General features: G+C 42.3%; 1 protein-coding gene across 1 annotated transcript; it reads left to right on the top strand.

Annotated features, from left to right (window-relative positions):
• The first annotated feature begins 15,643 nt into the window (after positions 1 to 15,643).
• LOC147444814 (RNA-binding protein Y14-like) lies at positions 15,644 to 16,269 on the top strand. The gene is made up of 3 exons (XM_086527945.1): positions 15,644 to 15,791; positions 15,864 to 16,066; positions 16,186 to 16,269. The coding sequence occupies exons 1-3, from the start codon at positions 15,644 to 15,646 to the stop codon at positions 16,267 to 16,269; spliced, it is 435 nt and encodes a 144-aa protein (XP_086384071.1).
• Positions 16,270 to 23,703: the final 7,434 nt, after the last annotated feature.

Raw genomic sequence — 23,703 nt, 5'->3', positions numbered from 1 at the left:
CTAGGTGTTATGCTCTTTGTTGCTCTCTCCACCCAAGCACTCTTGTAATTCTCATTAGGAATCTATTCTAATGAAATGCCCACTATGTTCATGCTAATTTCCTCTACACATAAGTTTTTAGACCATTAAATGTTACAGGTCTTACCTTTGGTACAAGGCAATGTACCGTTTGAGATTTTAATCTATGTTCTAGCATAAAAAGGGTATACACGCCCCCTTTGTTTTGTTTTTTTTAAAAAAACTTTTGATTGCAAGCTAAGAAGTGTGTCTTTCTAGCTCTCTCTCTCTCTCTCTCTCTCTCTCTCTCTCTCTCTCAGTAATCATGGCAAGTGTAGCATTTCCAACATTTAAAGGAAAGAAGGGGGAAAATTTGGTAACAGATTTCCTAGATGACTTTGAAGTAGCATGTGTTGTAAGCAACAAAGATACAGATGAATCGTGGGTTAATATCTTTAAGCATCTCATGAGGCTAGAAGCTAGGTCGTGGTATAACGCACTTCCACAAGCAACTAAAGATGACTGGGAGCCCTTAAAAATTGCTTTTAAGAGGCGCTTTAGGGACAAGTTGAGAGACTTGAAGCAGGAGGGTCTTTTAGAATATGCCACCTATGAGTCCAAGTTTGTGGATTTGTGGGAAGGTGGGTTGAGTCACTAGCAAGAGGGGAAGCTGCACCCGATTCTCAAAAAGGACCGATTCACGCATGGCTTATGGCCGCTTCTCAAGGATATGGTGAAGGGTAGATTCCAGTCTACGTACGAGTTAACCGAGTGAGATTGATCGCCTTAAGGACAAGAAGCTGCGGATGAAAGCCAAAGAAATCGAGTCAACAGAAGCAAGAACATCGCGTCAACCAACAACCACGACAACCACCATTCCTACACCACCACCGGCTCTTGGGGTAAGAAATGACCAACAAGATACGTTGGCCCACATTACTAACCAACTGCAGAATTTGTTTGTTCACTTGATACAACAAGGAAGAAACCAGGAAAGAGATCAAGACCCGGGAAGAGCACGATGATAAAATAGGGAGTATCACTACTACAACTGCGGAGAAGATGATCACCGTATGTACTACTATCCCAAACCACGACAAAACTATAATAGAGAAGGAAGGAGAAACCAAGTGTCACCCCCTAAAGAGAGAACACCCCCACCCCGAGCACCAGCCCCACCAACACAAATTCTACATCCACCCTTGACACCACCACAAGCACCCATTCCACCTCTTCCATTGGCACCACCACCTGATCACCATGTAAACGTCATAAGGTTGAGAAAAGAAAGGTTGTAGTAGTGGATCCACCCAGAGTAAAGGAGAGGGATAAGGGTAAGGAGAAGGTAACCTTTGTAGAACCATTTGAATCCATGACTGTAAAGAGAGCTAGGAGGGAGAAAGCTACACAGTCTCATGATGAGAGAAGCATGAAAGGAGAGACTAGCAAGAGGCCATCAAGGCCACGACTTCCAGTTAGGGAAACGTTCTGGGCCCTATTATCTAACATTGGATGTGGCAGAGCAAGAACCAAAGATTACATGGCGACAATTGCTACATCTCGTACCAAAGGTAAGGTGGCAATGGTCCAAAATGGTAAGTACAAGGCGCTCCAAAGCAAAGGTAGCCGAAGCAATTTCGGGTTGCAACATGGATGACATCCTTCCAATTGTCAATGTCAACATAAAGGGTAAGAGGTTTGGAAACACCTATATTGATGGAGGTGCACAAATTTGTGTGATGAGTTAAGCTATGATGCTTCGGCTAGGGTTCGAGGTTGACAGGCCTTCTCCATGCAAAGCAAAGATGGCAAACAATACAAAAGTAAAATGTGCAGGTGTGGTAAGTGTTGTAAAGATAAAAGCTTTCAACACTGAGGTAGAGGTAGATGTTTTTGTGATGCATACTAAGGGGAAGGGCTATCCATTAATCTTGGAAGGCCATGGTTGATGTCCATGAAGGCAAAGCAAGACTGGGGCACTGGACTTCTACGCATGACTGGTAAGAAAGGGGAGACAATCTACTACAACATGAAGACTGGCAAGCAGAAGCAAATGGACCTAGAGCCATCAGCAGATGAAACCACTAGTGAGTCTTCCACTTATGAGGAGCAGACAACATCCATCGATGAAAGTGACAGTTCCATCGATGTGATGGGTATCATCATGAAGGATCTACAAATGGTAAGCACAACTAGCGACCCGTCACTAGAATGGCAAAGCAACAAAGAGGGAAGTAAATCACCTGGCCTAGGAGAAAGTAGGTTGAAGGGTATGCTGTCTATGGAGTTAACAATTGAAGAGAAAGATAAATTTTTGCAAATGTTGATGGGATTTCCTGACCTTTTCATTGACAACTATGAAAGAATCACAGGTATTACAGTAGAGGAACATCATATTAAGCTGAAGAAAGGGGTAAACAGTTGTGCCAAAGCTACGATGGCTGAGGGTCATACAAGAAAAGGCATTCCTTACCGAGGTAAGGAAGCTACTAGAAGCAGGGTTCATCTATCCTGTGGAAAACTCAGAGTGGGTGTCACACGTAGTAGAGACGCCTAAGAAGAATGGTAAGTGGAGGGTCTGCGTTGAGTACAAACCACTAAATACATCTACAAAGAGATACCACTTCCCCCTCCCTTTCTTGGATGAAATTCTGAATGAAGTGGCTGGTTTTGAATGCTACACCTTGTGTGATGGTTATTCCGGATATTTTCAAATACGCATACCACTTTTATTACGCCATGGGGTTGTTTTGCGCACAGAGTTATGCCATTTGGTCTCACAAATGCACCTGACACATTCCAAAGATATGTCACATATGTCTTTCAAGCGTTCTTTGGAACATCCATAAGAGTGTTCATTGATGATTTTTGTATATATAGCCCTCGCATTTCACACTTAGAAAAGGTAACTAAGGGTTTGACAAAGTTTAGACGTGATAACTCTACTCAAGAGAGGACTAATTCACCACACACATGAAAGAGAGGGAGAGGGAGAGGGAGAGAGAATGGCTTGCTATAGCGAAATGTTTGATTAATGAAATAGCTTATTCGTATAACAAGTTGATCAGTACTACGACAGAGCGAGAGCTCAGTTTGCACTAAATATCATACAAAGTGGAAATCCGTTCAGTGGTGCAGCAGCTAGTACTGACCTCCTTACTATATATGTTGTCGCCCAGAGCGGGGACGGTGCTGAAGGAGGGACGGTGCTGAAGGAGGGTGCGCTCATTAGTGAGGTCCTCCACCAGGCCCGCCACCGTGACCACCCGGGCCGCCACCAACTCCGTCGTGACCCCCGCCCGGCCCGCTACCAGCACCGCCACCAGGGCCGCCGTGACCTCCGCCAGCCCATGGTCCTCCGTCACTTGGTCCTCCTCCGCCTGGCTTGTCGCCACCTGGACCGCCGTGCATTTCTTCTCTTCTACCTTAAAGTGTACTGAGACGAGATAGGTTACTATGCGAGTAGTATGTGAATAGTGAGCCGCTTCCTGTGCTTCTTCCTCCTGCGCATGGTGCTTTGTAAAGAGGGGCTAAGTAGGTAAGGTGCCTGCCAGGCCCCTTCCCCAACGCGTCAACTTTTACAGCATCCAGCATCGATTCTCGTTCCGTTTTCGAACAGCTGACTGAGTCCACGTGGTATATCCTTTTCGAATGCAAGAGATACTAACCCCCTTGCCAACACGTTATCGTCGCTATGTCTGAGTGGACCATGGGGTCCATGATCGTGAGGCACTGCCCCTACAGCCGGCTGCGCTCTCAATTCCAGCCAGGTGTATGCTCGACAGTCATACGCGCCTTACCCAATGTGAGTGTCTCTGCCCTCGGAACAATGCCAGAATTGAATTGGCAAATTGTGCCACGTCAAGTAAAAAGGCCAATACAGTGCAAGCTAAGAGAGGGATGTATTTTGGAGAGGCAAACGTCAAAATTTTGAACGTATTGGCCACGATCGCTAGGTGCTCCCCTACATGTGGAAGTTTAAACGGTGAGGGTAGGTGTTGCCAATTGTGGTTTGAAACATTGATGTGTGAAAATGGAGGTGAATAGTGAGGTGACAACACGTTCGTCATTTGTGAGTGCCAGTCGTGTTCCCTTGAATTCTCCTTAGGGAGCTAATGGGGTGCTAGCAACTGGACATTGGTTACCCAGGTGGGCTTCTCCCATGAGCCTATTCATCAAGCTTCCACCCGATCGCACTCTGTACACCCAGCTCAGCGCCCACCCGCAGCGCCCACCCGACCTCACTCCTCTGCGCACTCAGCTTGTTGCTTCCTTCACTCTGCACACCCAGCTCGGCTTCCACCCGACCATTCTCCTCTACGCGCTCCTGAGTTCACACAATATTGAAGCCCGTGTAGCTTGGGATACATTAATATTTTTGCATCGTACACACGGCGGTCTTGACCAAGAGCAAAAGAGGAAGAGCAGGGCAATATATAGCATTGTAAGAGCAGCCAGCTGCGGGACATGTACAATCTAATGAGCTCATTCTTATTAGATATGGTGGTTGATGTTGATCATTAAGAAACGGATAGCTGGATATTGCAAGATCAACAATGTTGTCGAGACATGGCATCAAAGCTAGGCGCTTCAATATTGGCAGCGGTGGAGATATTTGATGAGTCGGGGATGATGCGCGACTTCTACCTCCACTATTCTTGCTTTTCCTTCAGTTACGATAGAGTGCAATGTGGCTTAGTTCGTGTTTTTTACTTGGTGAGCCAAAGGTACTTTTGCAGCAATCTGAACGCACAAGACACCACGTGTCATTACTTCACTGGATGCTTTTCATGCCATCAAAAAGCTTGAACTAAAGTTCGTGCACTATCGCAGCCAGCACCTTCGCCCAGTTTGCAGGTTCGCAGCTAGGAGCAGCTCGCAACAGTTTTGTAGGTTCTCAGCTTCGCAGGTACAAAGTTTCCAGCAGTACAACAGTTTGCAGGTTCAGCACCTAGGAGCAATTCGCAGCAGTTCAGCAGTTCCATAGCTTTGTAGGTACGAGGTTCCCAGCAGTACATCAGTTTGCAGTTCTCACAAGTTTGATGAGAGAGAGAGAGAGAGAGAGAGAGAGAGAGAGAGAGAGAGAGAGAGAGAGAGAGAGAGAGAGAGAGAGAGAGAGAGAGAGAGAGAGAGAGAGAGAGATTCATGGCCGTATCGAGGACAAGCAACAACACAAGCAAAGCAAGCAGAAGGCAAGAAACGACGCAGGACAGCCTTTGGTAATCCGATGCCAAGAAGTTCTGGACTGCTTTTCAACATTGACGTGTTGCTGCTTTTCAACACAGGCGATTAGCCCCAATCGAACACATGATAAAAAACGTTAGCCCCTGATAAAAAACGTTAACCCCAATGGGGAGAGAGAGAGAGAGAGAGAGAGAGAGAGAGAGAGAGAGAGAGAGAGAGAGAGAGAGAGAGAGAGAGAGAGAGAGAGAGAGAGAGAAGAGATTCATGGCCGTATCTATTTATTGTTGACTCGATTCTAGATTATGCCAATTGATCATCGATTGAAATCTGACATCTTCTGTTTCAGTAGCACTAGAACAGACCTGTGCCATGAGAGAGAGAGAGAGAGAGAGAGAGAGAGAGAGAGAGAGAGAGAGAGAGAGAGAGAGAGAGAGAGAGAGAGAGATATTCAAGGCCGTATCTATTTATTGTTTACTGGATTCCAGATTATGCCAATTGATCATCGATTGAAATCTAATATCTTCTGTTTCAGTAGCACTAGAATAGACCTATGCCCTGAGAGAGAGTCGCGTTGAGTAGTGAAGTGTGGAGCCCTATACTCTTCACTACATACCTCTAAAAGTCAAGTATGGAGACCTTACTAATCCTCTTTGATGCCAACAGTCAGCATTCTCTCCAAAATCCTCGGCTTGGACTTGCACAACACTTTCATGTAATATCATGAAGACAATCGATACACCCCAGAGCTTATCTCTCAGTCAGATTATATATAACAACCACTTCGTAACGATGAAAATCTCCCAACGTTAATCATGATGATGCTGATGATTATGATGACGACCAATTCAATGATGATATTTGCTATGTACAAGAACGGGCATGACGACAAGGATTAGATGCCTAAATCTCAATGCAAGAACCACGATGTCTAGTACCATATGGATACACACGTCTCCAATTGCCCTGCTTTTCATGACAGTGTGCCTACACCGGATATTGATAATGCCAAGAGCATGATGATTAGCTTTACCAAGTTTTGGCTAACAATATTATGACGATGGTCACATTGATTATGCTAAGAATGTGAGTAATGATGGCTACTTCAACTCTGTGACTTATGTCATGTCATAAAATTTAATATCTAACCAACCCAAATGATTTTCTCATATTAAATTGATCACTTGATGTGGGAGAATAAACGGGAACAAGTGTTAGGATATAGATATGTGCTTATAGATCTATCTCAACACGGGGCCAATGGTAAAGGGGCCCAAATGGGAGATGGTCTATCAAGAGCAAGGCTAACCAATGGAGCATAAGACCTTAGGGTTAGCTTCATTGAAGACCTCCAATAATGTGTGTAAAAGTCCTTTGACCTTAGGTAAGCTAGGACTGAGCTTGAGGTGGGAACCCGGCCCAAGCTCGAGGTGCTTGTCATGCTTGAGGTGCTTGTCATGCTTGAGGTGCTTGATTAAGGTGCTTGACTTGCTACATGATTAAGGTACTTGAGGTGCTTTGACAAGCTTGCCTGAGATGCTTGTGGGAATACCCCCTAGTCCAAGTGCTTAGTCATGCTTTATGACTAAGGTGCTTGAGCACCAAAAGTCAAAAGCATCCCTACAAGAGGGGGGGCGAGCCCTTTTCCTAGGGGCTAGAGAGAGAACACCCACTTACACACACAAGGAAGGCCCAAGCTTGAAGAGGCAGCAAGGACACATGTCAGGCCCCTACCTATGTTACCTTCATGAGATGCCTGAAACCTATTGGTTGGCCACCCAAGTGGTCCAATAGTAATTTAGGAGATTTAATTAATTGATTTAGCATTTATCTAGCCGTCTCTCTCAAAGGGGAAAGGGGGACACTTGTCTCAAGGCTACCCCTACTGGTTGTAATGCCTCCTGCTCATGATTGGCTAGGCCTGGAGGGGTCCAATGAGCTTCAAGCATAAGCTACAAGGGGGGGTCGACCCAAGCAAGCTAGGGGGATGCTTAGGGGGTATACTCACCCACACACACTCACAAACACTCTCATTGTGTGCTATGCAAAGTGCAAGAGCTCCCTCTCCTTCTCCAAGTAAGTAGAGGTTGAGAGCCGACACCAACACTCTTGGATATGGAGTGCAAATCTAACCAAGAGCCATGCTTCAATGCTTAAGCTTGCCATCTCCTTCTTCTTCATTACTATGCTATTATGTATGCTAGCAACAAGAGTATGATAAGTGAGGAACTAATTCTTTCTCCTACGAAATGTTTCTTCTTCCTCTTCCCTACCCTCATTCCCTGCTAGCTCTCTTCACCTTCGAAGGTGTTTGAGGTCTTGGGACTGAGGCTTGGGATAGTTAAAGCTTTCTTCTAGTTTATGTTATGTTTGTGATGCATAAAGCTTTCCATCTTCATTGCATCACCTACGTCACAAGGAACACAAAGACTGTATTGTAATAAGTCTCTCTTAATGGGAGAAATCATAATACAAATGCCTATTGGAGGGGGGACCGGCTCCACATAAATCCGGTCCTCAATTGTTGTCATGTTCTCTAAATTCTCTCTCTTGCAAAAGTATTGTTCATGCCAAGTTAACTAATTGCTATGATTATGTTGATATCTTCAATTATGTTCACCCGTTATGCTCACAAAGTTATTTCTCAAAATTACTCTCATTAATTTCCGCTACTCTCAAGTTAAATAGGCCAATTCCATTACATTGGTATCAGAGCATTTGGTTTCTCTTTTCTTGCTTAAGAAGAGAGGTCCTTAAGTAGCCTATAAATGGTTGATGTTGTTAATTATAATAGGGTAAGTGGAACTGGCATCTAATATCGGTTTTGTTAAGCCCACTATGTGGGGGATGGTGCACACCTCGGGAGCTTTGGACTTAATAATGGAGTCTTTTTAGACTTGCCTACGGCTTTACCATTATTGAGCCATAAGAAGTCCGAAAGGAGCTAGCCCTTGGCAACTCTGCTATGTTAGACCTACTCCTCTACTCTCTATAATTAACCACTTTGAGCCGTGGGTGTAGATACTTAAGAGCCGATTTTCAAAGGCTAAGAGGAGTAGAAACTAAGGTTTTGAATTGCCAAAGTATACACTAAGTATATACATAAATTTTGTTAACATGGCTGACAATAATCAAGAGAGTAGAATGAACATTGATAGCTTTGATTTTGCACATGAAGGTGCTAATGATGATGCTCCCATGTTTGTGAATTATCTCGTCACTAGGTTGCAGCAAGCTATGGGAAACCCTGCTTTGCAAGCGAAAGTTACTCAAAAACTTCGTGCTTATGGAATTTCCCTTCCTCTCCAAGAGGAGAGAGAGCTTAGGAGGCCTCTTGAAGAGACCCCCAAAAGAAAACTCTCTCCCATTCGAGAGGAGGAATCCAAAGAGAAAGAAAGCAATGAAAGTTTAAGTTCCTCTGAAGATGTGGCTCCACGAAGACGGCGGTCTAGACGATCGCCCACTCCTCACAAGAGGAAAGATCAACACATAGTCCTTCTCCTCATCACTCTGAAAGGCAAGAGAGGAAACAAAGGAAGAAAAGGCTAGGAAGAGGTCACCCTCTTCTCCTTCTTCTTCACCTTCCTCCTCTTCCGATGAAAGTTATGGCTATTCTCATTGAGAATACAAGAGGGGAGGACATCGCAAATCATTTCCTGCATGGCGAAGGTCACAAAAGCTAAAGAAGTTCAAGGAGGGAGGAAAGAGTATCTCTTTTCTCACCTATGTCAAGGGGCTAGACGTAAGTGTTGGCTACCGACAAAGTGTTGGCCTTCATCCAGCAATTTGATGCGGCCTTTGGAGATGAGGGCTTCACAGAGTCCTCCAAGATACGCCATGTAGCTATGCACTTCCAAAAATCAGCTCGTCAATGGTGGGCTAGCCTTCGTGGAAATGGTGAAGCCCCAAAGACATGGAAAACTCTACGAGTTTCCATCATGAAGCAATTCCTTGCAAGCGATGCAAAGGACAAAGTGCTTACCGAATGGCGCAGCTTAAAGCTCCTCTCCCATGAGTCTATCCACAAATATGTAGACAAGTTTTGGGATTTACATCTCAAGGCTACTATCTTTCAAAAGATAGACTTTGCCGAGAAAAGGCAACAATTCTGTGTGGGATTACCTGAAGAGATGGCCGAATACATCAACTCTCAACAGCCTGCTACTATTACCGAAGTAATCCATCATACCATGGTTGCTTCACGCATCAATTTCCATCAAGGGGCTAGACGTAATGTCAAGCCCATGGAAAACAAAGACAAAAATGATGCAAAGGGAAAAACCAATGCTCAAAATAATTCCCAAGTCACTTCCAACAACAACAAAAACAACAACAACAACAACAAAAACAACAACAACAACAATCGTTCCAAGGAGAAGGGAGTTTACAAAGGTAAAAACAAACTCTCTCCTGAAGAGCTTGAAGCTTTTCGCAAGGACCATAAGTGTTTCAAGTGTGGGGAGCAAGGACATGGCTATCGTTCTTGCCCCAAGAAGAATACTCGCAATGAGACTCCTAGGGCTTCCACCATCAAAGCTCCAAAAGAGGATGCTCATTGCAAAGGATTATCACTCTCCTATGCTTGGGGAAAGGTAAGAGAGCATGATGCTTTCATCTTGTTTGACCCTGGCTCTACTCTCAACTTCATATCAATAGAGTTGGCCACCAAGTTGGGCATTCAACTTACTTTTGAGATGGGAGATATAGTAGTGGCTGATGCAGCTTTCAAGGGACAACAAGCCTCCGTTACTCCCTTGATTGGGAAGTTGAGGCTTCATGTCCAAAGATATGTCGACAAAGAAGACTTCTTCATCTCTCCTCTCCAACATCAAGATGTTATCCTAGGGGCACCATGGTTTGATCGCATGGCTGCCAACATGAAGTTCCCTGAAAGGAGAATTTACTTCACCTACAAGGGAAAGAACATGTATATAGATGCTAGTGAGCGTGGTCGCACTATTCCACTTGTAAATCCTCGTGCTTTTGATAAGTCAATGAAGAGCTCAGTTTCTGCGTACATGATTTTTGTCAAAGAGTCTCTAAAAGATACTAATGTTTCATCAAATGTAAATGTTAGGAATCAAGAAGAGTTAGACCTGTCTAATTTTCTAAAAGGATTCCAAGATTTTTTCATCGATGATATCCCTATGGACTTACCTCCAAAACGAGGGGATGATTACAATCGCATTGAGCTCCTTCCTAGAAGCTCACCACCTAACAAGCCTCCTTATCGAGTCTCACAAGCTCAACAAGAGGAGATCATGAGGCAAGTACAAGAGCTGGTAGAAAAAGGGATGGTGAGGCCTAGTTCCTCTCCCTTTTATTCTCCAGTCCTTTTAGTGAAAAAGAAAGATGGTACATACCGTATGTGTGTGGACTATCGAGCACTAAACCATATCACTATCAAAAACAGATTTCCCGTACCTCGGGTAGAAGATCTGTTTGATAAGCTACAAGGCTCTACCTACTTCAGTAGGATTGACCTTGAGAGTGGCTATCATCAAATAAGGATAGTGGATGAAGATATCTTAAAGACAGCGTTTCGCACAACGTTTGGTCTTTATGAATATCTAGTCATGCCTTTTGGCTTGACTAATGCACCAGCTACGTTCAATCGTTTGCTGGAGAAAATTTTTAGACCATATCGTAAATTCACTGGAGTGTTCTTTGATGATATCATCATCTACTCCAAATATTTGGAGGAACATAAGCAACATCTCCAAGTGATTTTTCAAGCATTGAGGGAGAACAAGCTTTATCTCAACCAAAAGAAAAGCGAATTCTTCCTTCAAGAGATTCAGTACCTAGGTCATATTATCTCTAAAGATAGTATCCAAATGGATCCATCAAAGTTAGAGGTAATAAAAGCATGGCCTAACCCAAGAAATCTACATAAGCTAATAAGCTTTATTGGTATGTGTGCATACTATAGACGCTTCATAGCAAAATTCTCTCAAGTCGCAGGACCACTACACGACTTAACTAAGAAGAACGTTAAGTTTGTATGGACTGCTAAGGAGCAAAATGCTTTTGAAAAACTCAAAGAGAAGCTTATTTCCCAACCAGTCCTTGTGCTTCCGGATCTCTCAAAGCCATTTGAGGTCCAATGTGATGCTTGTGGTGATTGCCTTGGAGCGGTTTTGCTTCAAGAAGGGCATGCCATAGCATATGAGAGCCGAAGGCTCAATAGTGATGAACGAGTCTTGGGAATTTATGAGAAAGAGCTTTTAGCTCTTCTACATGCCCTAGACACATGGAAGCACTACCTATTGGGGACTCCATTTATCCTACGAACCGACCACCAAAGTCTCAAGTATTTCATGACGCAAACCAAGCTTTCCGACAAACAAATGAGGTGGGAAAATTTTCTTTTGCAATTTAATTTCCATATTGCTCAAATAGCTGGTAAGCACAATCAAGTTGCCGATGCACTTTCACGATGACCAAAAGTTAATGCGGTGTCTATAGCTACTCACAATGATCTATCCTCTATGATAGATGAGTATGCTACTGACCTTGACTTTAAAGACATAATGTCAGCCTTTGCTTTGGGGAAGAAAGAGGAACCATTCACCTTGCAGGATGGTTATCTTCTCCACGGCAATAGGCTATGTGTTACCCACTCCCTTCATGAGAAATTTATGTATGAATCCCATGCTCCTCCATATGCGGGGCATAGAGGTATTCAACCTACTCTTTGAGGAGTAGAGACGTACTTCTATTGGCCTACCATGAAAGTGGACATACAAGAGTATGTATCAAAATGTGTAGTATGCCAAAAGACCAAGTATGATAGAGGGAAGCAACCTGGATTACTCCAGCCATTGCCTATTCCAAATTCACCATGGGAGAGTATATCCATGGATTTCATCTTTGGATTACCCAAGTCTATCCATGGGAATACAGGAATATGGACAATAGTCGACAGGTTTAGCAAGCAAGCACATTTTATTCCTGTCAAAAAGACTATTAAGGCACATCAAATGGAAACTCTCTTCATATCTTAGATTTTCAAGCACCATGGATTACCCACATCCATCGTGTCAGATAGAGATCCTAGAATGACCAGTAATTTCTGGAAAGGTCTCTTTGAAAATCTAGGAACAAGATTGAATTTGTCTTCGGCCTATCACCCACAAACGGATGGCCAAAGTGAGGTAGCCAATCTTACGATACTCGATCTACTCAAGACTTATGTTACCGAAGTAGATCAACGCTCACAATGGGAAAAGTATTTACCTCTTGTAGAGTATGCCTACAATAATACTGTACATACTTCTATGGGAAAAGCACCTTTTGAGATCATTGAGGGAAGACCTAAAATTCCCTTGCTACTCAAAGTACATGGGAAGATCTTCGCCGCCGATGAGTATAGCCGTGACCTACAAGAATCTTTTCAAAAGATTAGGGAGGCTATATCCATCTCTCAACAAAGGCAAAAATCTGCTGTTGATAAGCACAGAAGAGCCTTAATGTTCAAAGAAAATGATTGGGTTTTACTCAAGTTGCCTAAGGCTCGATTAAGGCAAACAACGGGCAAAAATCCTACGGGCCATCAAAAGTATTATGCTAAACTAGCAAAAAGATACTATGGTCCTTTCCAAATCTTGAAGCCCATCAATGAGACGGCTTATCAACTCAAGTTGCCCAACCATTGCCTTATACACAATGCCTTTCATGTAAGCCTACTTAAGCCCTACAAAGGAGAGCCACCAACTGAACCAATTATTGAAGACCCTCCCAAAGTTGAAGACCAGGAAGAGGTGCTACAACCCGAAGCTGTCCTTCGGCATGAAGACAAGGTACTACGACATGGTAAGATTATCCGACGATATCTTATTAAGTTCAAAAATTATCCTTTTGAAGATGCTAGATGGATGCAAGGAGTACAGCTTAAGGATAGTATGAACCTTGTCAATGCTTACGATGCTACATTAGAGTAAGAAAATGTACAAATTTCTTTTAAATGACTCATGTTTTTGTCTTATAAGACTAGTCCTCTTTTTAATTGTGCACAAATTTAACTAGTATGCATGCTTAGAATCATGTTTGTGATGACGACGTCTCTCAAACACCAAGTATAATTTGTCACTCTACTTTGGGAGAATGAAATGGACTAAAGAGCAGACATGCTTGTGGTAGCTATGTCTCCCAAGCATCAAATGGATTAGTCATCCATCTTGGAAAGATGTCGTAGGGTAAAAAGGGATCCTCTACCCGCTAAGTACGATTGACTAATGACTAAGGCTTTATCTCTTTTACCTCATAGTCGAGGACGACTAGGATTTCAAGAGAGAGGTAATGTCATAAAATATAATATCTAACCAACCCAAATGATTTTCTCATATTAAATTGATCACTTAATATGAGAGAATAAACGGGAACAAGTGTTAAGATATAGATATGTCCTTATAGATCTATCTCAACACGGGGCCAATGGTAAAGGGGCCCAAATGGGAGATGGTCTATCAAGAGCAAGTCTAACCAATGGATTATAAGACCTTAGGGTTAGCTTCATTGAAGACCTCCAATAATGTGTGTAAAAGTCCTTTGACCTTAGGTAAGCTAGGGCTGAGCTTGAGGTGGGAACCCGGCCCAAGCTCGAGGTGCTTGTCCTGCTTGAGGTGCTTGCCATGCTTGAGGTGCTTGATTAAGGTGCATGAGGTGCTTGATCTGCTACATGTTTGAGGTGCTTGACTTGCTACATGATTAAGGTACTCGAGGTGCTTTGACAAGCTTGCCTGAGATGCTGGTGGGAATACCCCCTAGTCCAAGTGCTTAGTCATGCTTGATGACTAAGGTGCTTGAGCACCAAAAGTCAAAAGCATCCCTACAAGAGGGGGGGCGAGCCCTTTTCCTCGGGGCTAGAGAGAGAACACCCACTCACACACACAAGGAAGGCCCAAGCTTGAAGAGGCAGCAAGGACACATGTCAGGCCCCTACCTATGTTACCTACATGAGATGCCTGAAACCTATTGGTTGGCAACCCAAGGGGTCCAATAGTAATTTAGGAGATTTAATTAATTGATTTAGCATTTATCTAGTCCTGTCTCTCAAAGGGGAAAGGGGGACACTTGTCTCAAGGCTACCCCTACTGCTTGTAATGCCTCCTGCTCATGATTGGCTAGGCCTGGAGGGGTCCAATGAGCTTCAAGCATGAGATACAAGGGGGGGTCAACCCAAGCAAGCTAGGGGGATTCTTAGGGGGTATACTCTCATTGTGTGCTATGCAAAGTGCAAGAGCTCCCTCTCCTTCTCCAAGTAAGTAGAGGTTGAGAGCCTACACCAACACTCTTGGCTATGGAGTGCAAATCCAACCAAGAGCCATGCTTCAATGCTTAAGCTTGCCATATCCTTCTTTTTCATTACTATGCTATTATGTATGCTAGCAACAAGAGTATGATAAGTGAGGAACTAATTCTTTCTCCTACGAAATGTTTCTTCTTCCTCTTCCCTACCCTCATTCCCTGCTAGCTCTCTCCACCTTCGAAGGTGTTTGAGGTCTTGGGACTGAGGCTTGGGATAGTTAAAGCTTTCTTCAAGTTTATGTTATGTTTGTGATGCATGAAGCTTTACATCTTCATTGCATCACCTAGGTCACAAGGAACACAAAGATTGTATTGTAACAAGTCTCTCTTAATGGGAGAAATCATAATACAAATGCCTATTGGAGGGGGGACCGGCTCCACATAAATCTGGTCCTCAGCTGTTGTCATGTTCTCTAAATTCTCTCTCTTGCAAAAGTATTGTTCATGCCAAGTTAACTAATTGCTATGATTATGTTGATATCTTCAATTATGTTCACCCGTTATGCTCACAAAGTTATTTCTCAAAAGTACTCTCATTAATTTCCGCTACTCTCAAGTTAAATAGGCCAATTCCATTACATGTCAGCAAGAAAAGAAAATCTCACAAAAGCAAACAAAGAGGTAGCTGGAGGAGGTGCATCTTACTATGCATTATAATTTGATGTCCTACAAGAACAAAAAATATAGTGTGCCTCATTGGAAAGAGCATAGAACCATCATTTGGGTGAGTTCAATATTGCAACATGAGAAGGTAGTTGTAAGCAGTTGTTCAAGGAACAAACCGGATTAACAGTCATTTACAATGCCAACAACCATTGAAGGGTCTCAAAGCCTCAACACTATATCTGGTCGCAGAAGCCACCGCATGGTAGAGCTTCAGAGCTTCAAATATAAATTAAATTTAATAAAAAAAGGCCGTGAAAAGCGACCCTAGTTGACAAGCAAACAAAGCAGGTTCGCAACGGCGCCAATTTGGAGCTTCACAAAGGCAACAGTTCGCAGGTTTGCAGATGCGCAACAATTTGAATCTGAAGCTTTAAAAAGCCAGCAGTTCAATATTATTCAGGTAAGTCTCTGGCCATTCTTTGTGTGTGTGTGTGTGTGAGAGAGAGAGAGAGAGATAGAGAGAGAGAATTGACAACCCTAGCTGCGTGGAATGGGAGCGTATGATATGGACGCTATGGATTTTGTGCTAGATGTGGAGGACGATCTCCTGGATGAGGACACAACGATGGAGGAAGGAGAGGCAGTTCCGGCCCCGGTGGCCCGAAAACTCAAGTCCACGATCACCTCTGGCCCTACAGGTATTTTGCAGGCTATGTTCAACGCCTTCAAGAAGACCAAGGGTCGAGGCTTTGGTGACAAAGCCAATGCAGAATGCTCCAACAGGTTCTTTGGCAAGGAGTTTGAATCTCTTTATTTCTATGGTGGCCCTGAGCGTCAGAAATCTATTGAGGGCTGGATAATTATGGTCACGGGTTTACATGAGGAGGACCAGGAGGATGATTTGCATGAAGTTTTTAGTGAATTTGGGGAGATAAAGAACTTGCATCTTAATTTAGATCGTCGAGCAGGATATGTGAAGGGTTATGCCTTGATAGAGTATGAGAAGTAGCAGGTAGCACAAGGTGTAATCGATCAGATGAGTGGGGAAAAGCTTCTAACACAGACTGTTTTCGTGGATTGGGCTTTCAGCAGTGGACCTCTTCGACATCGCAATGTAAGAAAAAGGTCTCCTCGAGGACATCTCTCTCACGAAGCCCATTTAAACGACGCTATTAAACGGACGGTGCTCTGAGCAACATGCAAGTTTGTATGTTGCAATGGATGGGAACCCCTAGGTATTTATTTGAATGGTTATTTGGTGAGCCACATGAGGTTTTCTTGTTTCTTGAACGTACCTAGAGTTCTTGAGGACAGACCCTATGTATGATAGCATGCTATTGCATGGCCGATGAATTGCATTTAATTCAGGAGAATCCCTGCTTGATCTACAAGGAGAGGGCACACTGCAAATAGGAAACTGGTTACAGCATAAGGCAGGAGAAAGTTGACGGCCAAGAAGAGAGAGATAGTGCAATTTTAACAAGAAAAAATCTATCAAAAAGCACCCATAACTCTTTATGTAGAGAATCTTTGACATAAAATATAAAACTAGATATGCTTCTCTTTATTAAGCTTAATCAATATGCCACATCTCCTGTATTTGTCTCTATGCGTATTTTGTGTCTTGCATGGAGGAGATATATTCACAACACTGGATGTTTCAATTACACAAGCGCGACTCCAGCTTGACTACACTACAAGGTTCGTTATTTGTATCCAGCACCCCATGACTATGCGTTTGCTTGGCGCAACACATAAACGCTACGGGGCAGGGTACAACTTTCGTTCCTTATAATTTTTGGAGAGACCACAGTGCCAACTCTCCACGATACTTTTGTATGGCACCTTTGCATGACATGCACTGTATATTTTGCAGTTTCAGTTTGTGACGTTTCATTGCAAGACGATATATTTAACTATTCACATTGTTTTTTTGTAGCTTGACTCAAACATTGTCCTTCGGCTTGCACAAATGGATGACATTCATATACAATTATCAGGTCAGTAGGGTAGTTCAATTTTTATAGTCTGTTTATTCTTTTTTGTATTTTTGAGTTTGTCGAAGCTTCCCTAAGTTTAGTTTAGCCATATGTTTTTCTCACCAATGCATGCTCATTTTCGATCATCATATCTATATATCAAATAGACATGCATTTTTTTCCCCACAGTTTGGTAATTCAACCTATATATCAAAATAAAGAAAAATTGACTATACTTGATTGAGAATAAGATGGGTGTCTCAAAGATGGTTCCACAATTTAGAGACTAAATGGTCTATATTACTAGGTTGAATGGTGCAATCTGCAAACAACTACCACAGTAGGTTAAGTTGCCAACCTTTTTCTTGATTCAATTACCCTCTTTAGGAGCCCTTTGTCACATATGGAGCACTATGGGACATAACGTGCTTCTTCCCAATGCTCATTAAGTCTCAAAGTTGAGCTATTATTGGTTCCTATTAATTGGTTCTACTCATTTTCTCGTGTCACCGCAACCGAGGTCGACAACAATCACAACCAACTAACCAAGTAACTAGTTGCACTCCAAAATCTATCAAATTATGTACGACAAAGGCCCACCAAGCAAGACTAGTTGAGTCTTGTAGTGACTTTTAAAAACGTTCTTTGCCCCATTTCTCCTGTTCGAAGCTTGCCGTAATACAAGTCCGTGGTCTATTCTGCATTGAATCAGTCATGTTAGGTGAGAATTTCTCACTCACCCCTGGTAACATCGGGGATGAGCTCATCTTAACAAAATGCCATATTTTACTACTCATTTGGGGTGACAACCTCTGACAGAAATTTATTCTATTGTCTTTGATGTTACTCGTTGGATTTTGAAATGAATTTACTTTGGACTTGAGGGAAAAGTTAGTCTCAAGGTGCTAACATCTAAACATAGCATAATTAGCAAAGAGTTTCTCTCAACATTTTGGCCACCAGGAGGAGTATGGTTAAGTGGACAACTACTACACGCTTAAGAACATCATCGTGGACAGCTACTACACGCTTAAGTGGACAACTACTACATGCTTAAGAACATCATCGTGAATTCATACTGCACAGATTTAGTCATAAAATCTTTGGTAGACTGTTCTTGGCTTGAAAGTTGGTGACTTGTCGGCTGTATGCATGTCATTTCCCATGTAGGATGTATGCATGTCATTTGCTACACGCTCAAGAACATCATCGTTAATTCATACTGCACGATTTTCTGTGGTAGAATGTGCTTGGCTTGAAAGATAGTGACTTGTCGGCTGTATGCATGTCATTTCTCATGTAGGATGTATGCATGTCATTTGCTACAGGCTCAAGAACATCATCATGAATTTATACTGCACGATTTTAGTCATAAAATCTTTGGCAGAATGTGCTTGGCTTGAAAGCTAGTAACTTGTCAATTGTATGCATGTCATTTCTCATGTAGGATTTCTGTTTTGGGGTCTTGTGGTGTGTAGCAAAATTTGTCAAACAAGCCATCACAAGCTTAAGAGATACTAACCCTCATGCCGACACGTTATCGTCGCTATGTCTGAGTGCCATGGTCCCGGTTCATGATCGTGAGGCACCGCCCCTACAGCCGGCTGTGCTCTCAATTCCAGCTAGGTGTACGCTCCATAGTCACGCGCACCTTACCCAATGTGAGTGTCTCTTCCCTCGTAACAATGCCAGAATTTACCATTGGAAAAATTGGCAAATTATGCCATGCGAACTGACCTACAGTGCTAGCTAAGAGAGGGAGGTATTTTGGGCAGGCAGACGTCAAAATTTTGGACACTTTTAACGTATTGGCCAGGATCGCTAGGTGCTCCCCTACATGTGGAAGTGAGATGGGGTTTAAATGGTGAGGGTAGGTGTTGCCAATTGTGGTTTTAAACATTGATGTGTTAAAATGGGGGTGAATGGGGTGACAACAGGTCCGTGCATTTTGTCATGTGTGAGTGCCAATCGTGTTCCCTTGAATTCTCCTTAGGGAGCCAATAGGATGCTAGCATTTGGACATCGACTACCCAGGTGGGCTTCTCCCATGAGCCTATTTATCAAGCTTCCACCCAATTGCACTCTGTACACCCAGCTCAGGGCCCACCCGAACTCACTCCTCTGCACGCTTAGGTTGTTGCTTTCTTCAGTCTGCACACCCAGCTCAGCTTCCACTAGACCATTCTCCTCTGCGTGCTCCTGAGTTCACACAATAATAAAGCCCGTGTAGATTGGGATACAGTGATTCTGTATCGTACACACGGCGGTCTTGACCAAGAGCAAAAGAGGAAGAGCAGGGAAATATATAGCATTGTAAGAGCAGCCAATTGTGGGACATGTACAATGTAATGAGCTCATCCTCATCAGATATTGTGGTTTATGTTGATCATTTAAAAATGGATAGCTAGATATTGCAAGATCAACAATGTTGCTGAGGAATATCGAGAGATGGCATCAAAGCTAGGCGCTTCAATATTGGCAATGGTGGAGATATTTGATGAGTCGAGGATGATGCCCGACTTCTATCTCCACTATTGTTTCTTTTCTTTCAGTTACTATAGAGTGCAATGTGGCTTAGTTCGTGTTTTTTGAGTCTTGTAGTAATTTTTAAAAATGTTTTTTGCCCCATTTCTCATGCGCATGTCTATGCTCCTATTCGAAGCTTGCCGTGATACAAGTCTATGGTCTATTCTGCACTGAATGAATCATGTCATGTGAGCATTTATCACTTAGCCTTGGTAACATCGGGCATGAACTCATCTTAACAAAATTCCATATTTTACTACTCATTTGGGTGACAACCTCTGGCAAAAATTTATTTTATTGTCTTTGATGTTACTCGTTGGATTTTGAGATGAATTTACTTGGGACTTCAGGGAAAAGTCAGTCTCAAGGTGCTAACATCTAAACATAGCATAATTAGCAAAGAGTTTCTCTTAACATTTTGGCCACCAGGAGGAGTATGGTTAAGCGGACAACTACTACACGCTTAAGAACATCATCGTGAATTCAATTTTAGTCATAAAATCTTTGGTAGACTATTCTTGGCTTGAAAGTTAGTGACTTGTCGGCTGTGTGCATGTCATTTCTCATGTAGGATGTATGCATGTCATTTGGTACACGCTCAAGAACATCATTGTGAGTTCATACTGCACGGCTTTAGTCAAAAAATCTTTGGTAGAATGTGCTTGGCTTGAAAGCTAGTGACTTGTCAACTATATACATGTCATTTCTCATGTAGGATATATGCATGTCATTTTCTATGGGCTCAAGAACATCATCGTTAAATCATACTGCACGATTTTAGTCATAAAATCTTTGGCAGAATGTGCTTGGCTTGAAATCTAGTGACTTGTCAATTGTATGCATGTCATTTCTCATGTAGGATTTCTGTTTTGGGGTCTTGTGGTGTGTAGCAAAATTTGTCAAACAAGACATTGCAAGCTTAAGGAACATGATGATTTTTGCATACTGCACGAGATTACAAAAGCCACAATATCTCTTGTTTGGACAAGGCGATAGGGTCGTGTGAGAGATAATAGTGCACTCTTTCGAGTGGATAAATTGATAATAGGCATAATGAAAGTGCTGATTGACATTTGGTAAGAACACCAAGATACATAACACCAAATGTGCAAGCATGGCTAGGAAAGTGATGAAGATAAGTAACACTCAAAAACGTTCTTGAGCTTGATGAGAGCGAGCATGTCCCATCTTTTCCAAGCATCGTCTACGAGCTGCAACATGGAATGGTAAGTCTACGTGAAGTGGCTTGTACACAAGTCCTCTCCAAGAACTTCCTTCATATAATACTGAACGCAAAGCGTTTCTCAAATTGTTGTGGTTGAATCTCCCACTCTTGTTGTGATTGTTTGGCTCATTGAGCATCCTCTCGCTTTCTACGCGTTACCTCCTTCTCTGCAAGTACTTGTTTCTTCTTGCCTCTTTTTCAAGTCTCTTCTCTTCCTTTGCCTTTGCGATCTCCTCTTTCTTTGAACATTTAGCTTGGGATACAGTGATTATGTATTGTACGCACGGGGGTCTTGACCAAGATCAAAAGAGGAAGAGCAGGGCAGTATATAGCATTGTAAGAGCATCCAGCTGTGGGACATGTACAATGTAATGAGCTCATCCTCATCAGATATTGTGGTTGATGTTGATCATTAAGAAACGGATAGACAGATATTGCAAGATCAATAATGTTATCGAGGCATATCGAGAGATGGCATCAAAGCTAGGCGCTTCAATATTGGCAGCGGTGGAGATATTTGATGGATGATGCCCGACTTCTACATCTGCTTCAGGAAAACATCCTTTGAGGCAAACATCCTCCACTATTCTTTCTTTTCTTTCAGTTCGTGTCTTTTGAGTCTTGTAGTGATTTTTAAAATAGTTTTTTTCCCCATTTCTCATGCGCATGTCTGTGCTCCTGTTCAAAGCTTTCCATAATACAACTATGTGGTCTATTCTGCTTTGAATGACTCATGTTAGGTGAGAATTTCTCACTCAGCCTTGGTAACATCGAGGATGAACTCATCTTAAAAAAATGCCATATTTTACTGCTCATTTGCGGTGACAACCTCTCACAAAAACTGATTTTATTGTCTTTGATGTTACTCATTGGTTTTAGAGATGAATTTACTTGGGACTCAAGGGAAAATTCAGTCTCAAGGTGCTGACATCTAAACATAGCATTAGCAAAGATTTTCTCTTAACTCCTTGACCACCAAGAGGAGTATGGTTATGTGGACAACTGCTACATGCTTAAGAACATCATCGTGAATTCATACTGCACAATTTTAGTCATAAAATCTTTGGCAGAATGTTCTTGGCTTGAAAGCTAGTGACTTGTCAGCTGTATGCATGTCATTTCTCATGTAGGATGTATGCATGTCATTCGCTACACGCTCAAGAACATCATCGTGAATTCATACTGCACGGTTTTAATCAAAAAATCTTTGGTAGAATGTGCTTGGCTTGAAAGCTAGTGACTTTTCAGTTGTATGCATGTCGTTTCTCATGTGGAATGTATACATGTCATTTGCTACAGGCTCAAGAACATCATCATGAATTCATACTGCACAATTTTAGTCATAAAATCTTTCGGAGAATGTGCTTGGCTTGGAAGCTAGTGACTTGTCGACTGTATGCATGTCATTTCTCATGTAGGATTTCTATTTTGGGGTCTTGTGGTGTGTAGCAAAATTTGTGAAGCAAGCCATCATAAGCTTAAGAAACATGATGATTTTTGCATACTGCACGAGTTTACAAAACCACAATATCTCTTGTTTATACAAGAGGATAGTGTCGTGCAAATTTATCGTAATACAATAAAAAACTGCTCTTTCGATTGGATAATTTATAATAAGGATAAAGAAAGTGATGATTGACATTTGATAAGAACACCAAGATACAAAATACGAAATGTACAAGGATGGCTAGGAAAGTGATGAAGATAAGTAGCACTCAAGAAAGTTGTTGAGCTTGATGAGAGCGAGCATGTCCCATCTTTTCCAAGTGTCGTCTATGAGCTGCAACATGGAATGGTAAGTCTACGTGAAGTGGCTTGTATACAAGACCTCTTCAAGAACCCTCTTCATATAATATTGAACGCAAAGCGTTTCTCAAATTTTTGTTGTTGAATCTCCCACTCTTGTAGTGATTGTTTGGCTTGTTGAGCATCCTCTCGCTTTCTACACGTTACCTCCTTCTCTGCAAGTACTTATTTCTTCTTTGCCTCTTTTTCAAGTCTCTTCCCTTCTTTTACCTTTGCGATTTCCTCTTTCTGTGAAAGTTTGGCTTTTATACGCTCTATATATTGCGAAGATGTTCAAACTATTTGTAAAGTCAACAAATGGTTCTCTATTCACTTGCTTGATGCATGCCACCTGTCGGTGGAATTTGAAGAAGCTCAATCACCCATTCTGTTTCCTCTGTGTGCAATGACGGTGGAGTGTTCTCATTTGCCAATTGACTTGCTTGCTGATGATAGTTGATCCCTAGCAAAGTTGATCTAAATTGACAAAATACTTGCATTTGAAAATTGCATGATACATGTGGTTGTTAAATTTCTATAAAGCTAATGGCTGACAACTAAAAAGAAAACCCGATACATGTGGTTGTTGATTTTCCCCTAAAACTATTGGATAACATCTAAAATCTATTGAATGTTCGCGTATTTCACTGTGCAATGAAGGTGGATTGTTTTCATGTGCAAGTGGATTTGGTTGATGCTGGTAATTGGTCTAGTCTGACAATTTTTTGATACTTTAAGTTTCACATTTAGAATGGAAACACCATGTCCTGATTCACACTTCATGAGTATCCAGTTGAGTAAAGCAACCTCATCTTCTGTTGTCAATTGAGTTGGAGGCCCTTTCTTCTTAGTCTGAGTTCTTCCCTCTTCCCAATTGGAAATGGCCATTCGACTCATACCAAATTTTAGGGAACATTTGTTTAAGGAGAAACTATCATTACGCGCCTTGAGATATTTTGCCATATCTTCTTCCATCCAAGTGAGTTTTGTGCGCTTTGTAGGCTTTGATGGATGGAGGAGGATTTTCTAATGCTAGATCTCTAATTGTGGGAAGTCTTGACTTTGGAAATGTTTCTTTGCCAAGAGATCTAGTGG

This window comes from Adiantum capillus-veneris, chromosome 13 (genome assembly GCF_014529385.1).
Source record: "Adiantum capillus-veneris isolate H3 chromosome 13, ASM1452938v2, whole genome shotgun sequence".
Lineage (NCBI taxonomy): Eukaryota > Viridiplantae > Streptophyta > Polypodiopsida > Polypodiales > Pteridaceae > Adiantum > Adiantum capillus-veneris.
This window is presented reverse-complemented; position numbering and strand designations above follow the sequence as displayed.